Source organism: Molossus molossus, unplaced genomic scaffold, assembly GCF_014108415.1.
Source record: "Molossus molossus isolate mMolMol1 unplaced genomic scaffold, mMolMol1.p scaffold_m16_p_9, whole genome shotgun sequence".
NCBI classification, from domain to species: domain Eukaryota; kingdom Metazoa; phylum Chordata; class Mammalia; order Chiroptera; family Molossidae; genus Molossus; species Molossus molossus.
In genome coordinates this window covers 47555660-47558628 of record NW_023425403.1, presented here as the reverse complement: position 1 = coordinate 47558628, position 2969 = coordinate 47555660, and the positions used below count along the sequence as shown (strand labels likewise).

General features: G+C 43.4%; 1 protein-coding gene across 1 annotated transcript; it reads left to right on the top strand.

Moving 5' to 3' along the window:
- The first annotated feature begins 1448 nt into the window (after window positions 1–1448).
- On the top strand, window positions 1449–2683 carry OXGR1 (oxoglutarate receptor 1). The gene has a single exon (XM_036250368.1). The coding sequence runs from the start codon at window positions 1461–1463 to the stop codon at window positions 2472–2474; it is 1014 nt and encodes a 337-aa protein (XP_036106261.1). The 5' UTR covers window positions 1449–1460; the 3' UTR covers window positions 2475–2683.
- Window positions 2684–2969: the final 286 nt, after the last annotated feature.

Sequence of the window (2969 nt, the reverse complement as noted above, 5' to 3'; positions counted from 1 at the left end):
TTTAACACCCTCTGTTATTCTCCAGGTTAGCTGTTCCCTCCCTCCTTTGTAATCTTAGTAGCCTTGTACCATTCATCTATTGAAGGGCTTAGTGATTAACAACTACCTAATATTTATTGAGACTTATGTGCCTGGTAGTGTTTCAAGTATTTTTGTATATTGACAGCTCCATGAGGTAGGGTTATATTTTGTTGAAATGATTTCGGTGTCCATCTCCCCCTGCAGACTGTGATAGTGGATTGTACATCTGTGTGTTATTCATTTTGTATCTCTAGGACCTGGCAGAGTGCCTAATTAATACACAGTGGACACTCCATAAATGTGTAAGTGGATGCATTTTTACTAACAGCTACTTATGTTCAAATAATAAGCTAATTGTAAGTAATTCTTCCTTTATATAATCTTCATGCTTTTCTCACTACAGAAATTCACTCTCAGCATTTTAGGAAACACTGATAACCCAGAAGAAGGAAGTTCAAATCCCACTCCTCCCAGCCCTGGAGGGTCTAAACAACTAGTTTAGGGACACACAACTACTCACTGGCCAAACTGAGAATCAAGGTCAGGCCGCCTGGTGACAGAGCCCAAGCCCCGCAGGCCCTGATACAGCTGCCCCCCACCCCCCACTACCACTCCCACACACACGTAAACAACTTAAGTTAGCTATGAACGCGGTTTGGAAGAGCTGAAATTTGAAATGAAATCTACCATACATACAATGGTGCGATGCATGAATCTTCATTTAAAAAATTCCCAGTATTCAGTCTTTTCATGCCTTTGCACTTCCTGTTCCATCAGTTCTTTCAGGGTCGTTCAGGGTAAGAGGCGGCACAGTGAGGGAAGGCAGAAAGAGCAGGGTTCCCAAGCCAGACAAGCCGGGGCTGGGATCCAGGCCAGGCCACCAGAGGTGTTAACAGGGGTCGCTGCACGACCTCCCTCAGTCTCTGTTTCTTCCCCTCACCCCGTCTTTGTTTCTTTGGTGAAAGAGCTGTAATAAGAAATACTTCTCAGCCTTTAGTCAAGTCAAGAGGTAAAGTGTCTGGCACTTGATTCATGGTGGGTCTTGTTAAATCTCTAGCGCAATATCCTATGGCTTGCTCATCAGCAACCTTGCCAAATTGTTTTCCATGGCTCCATGTGTTCCCCCGCCCCCAACAATTCATTTTAATTCTCATGATAATTTAACTTCTATATTATTATTAGATGTCTTTAGCAACTTGCCTCACAGCCATTTTCTTAGAAATTCAATCTCTTCTCCACAAGATCTCTTTGGCGATGAAAGAGAAAAACCAGTGGCAAATTTAAAACGTTAGAGCAATTTTCATTTAAAAGTGGATCAATGTTTTCCTTACCCTATAGTTAATGTTTTCTATTTTCTTTTATCAGCGAGTTACTTCTCGGTCTATTCATATTGCCAAACTGCAGGCTCTTGTTTTCTTGCAAGATGAAAGGAGACAACCATGAATGAGCCACTAGACAATTTTGCAAATGCTTCTGATTTCCCCGATTATGCAGCTGCTTTTGGAAATTGCACTGATGAAAAAATCCCACTCAAGAGGCACTACCTCCCTGTTATTTACAGCATCATCTTCCTGGTGGGCTTTCCAGGGAATGCAGTGGCAATTTCCACTTACATTTGCAAAATGCGGCCCTGGAAAAGCAGCACCGTCATCATGCTGAACCTAGCCTGCACAGACCTGCTGTATCTAACCAGCCTCCCTTTCCTCATTCACTACTACGCCAGTGGCGAAAACTGGATCTTCGGGGATTTCATGTGCAAGTTCATCCGCTTCGGTTTCCACTTCAACTTGTACAGCAGCATCCTCTTCCTCACCTGCTTCAGCATCTTCCGTTACTTCGTGATCAATCACCCAATGAGCTGCTTTTGCATTCACAAAACTCGATGGGCCGTGGTGGCCTGTGCTGTGGTGTGGATCACTTCCCTGGTGGCTGTCATCCCCATGACTTTCCTGATCACATCAACCACCAGGACCAATACCTCTGCCTGCCTTGACCTCACCAGTTCAGATGACCTCACTACTATCAAATGGTACAATTTGATTTTGACTGCAACTACTTTCTGCCTTCCCCTGGTGACAGTGACGCTTTGCTATACTATGATTATCTACACCCTAAATCAAGGACCTCAGGCTCACGGCTGCCTAAAGCAGAAAGCTCGGAGGCTAACCATTCTGCTGCTTATTGTGTTTTATATCTGTTTCTTACCCTTCCATATCTTGAGGGTCCTTCGGATTGAGTCGCGCCTGCTTTCCATCAGCTGCTCCATTGAGAATCAGATCCACGAAGCTTACATCGTTTCTAGACCGTTAGCCGCCCTGAACACCTTTGGTAACCTGTTTCTGTACGTGGTGGTCAGCGACAACTTTCAGCAGGCCATCTGCTCAATGGTGAGATGCAAAGCTAGTGGGGACCTGGAGCAAGCAAAGAAAACCAGCTACTCAAACAACCCTTGACAGTCTTCATTTACTCAACCCAAGAGAAAAGCCTGCCGATACTTCCCTGTGATTTCTAAGACGTGCAGTGTATCTCCTTCAATGGAACTCAGTAAATATTGTGTATTCAGGGAATTCTGTGTCAGAACCGGGGCAGAACTGCCAGCACTTCTTTGCAACCCATTTACAGAGATCCTTCCTTGGGTACATAAAAGAATGGGATGCATGCATATCAGTGAAGGTTAAAAGGTAAAATTGGAACTCAGGGCCATGTCAGAAAACAGTTTCTCCAGGTCTCTTAGTAAGTTAGCACCAAGATAGGAGAAAGCCAGTTTTCCATTCATGGTTTCATACTGGGGCCCATTTGGATCGAACCCCTAGACTATTCAATGCATTATTTGTATCTTTTTCAATATTCATTTTTTTACATTTTTGTTTTTAAACTTTTTTTTCAAACTTTGCTTTGAGATGATTAAACTGTATTTTATAGTAGGCTTTAATCAGTTTTGTAGATTA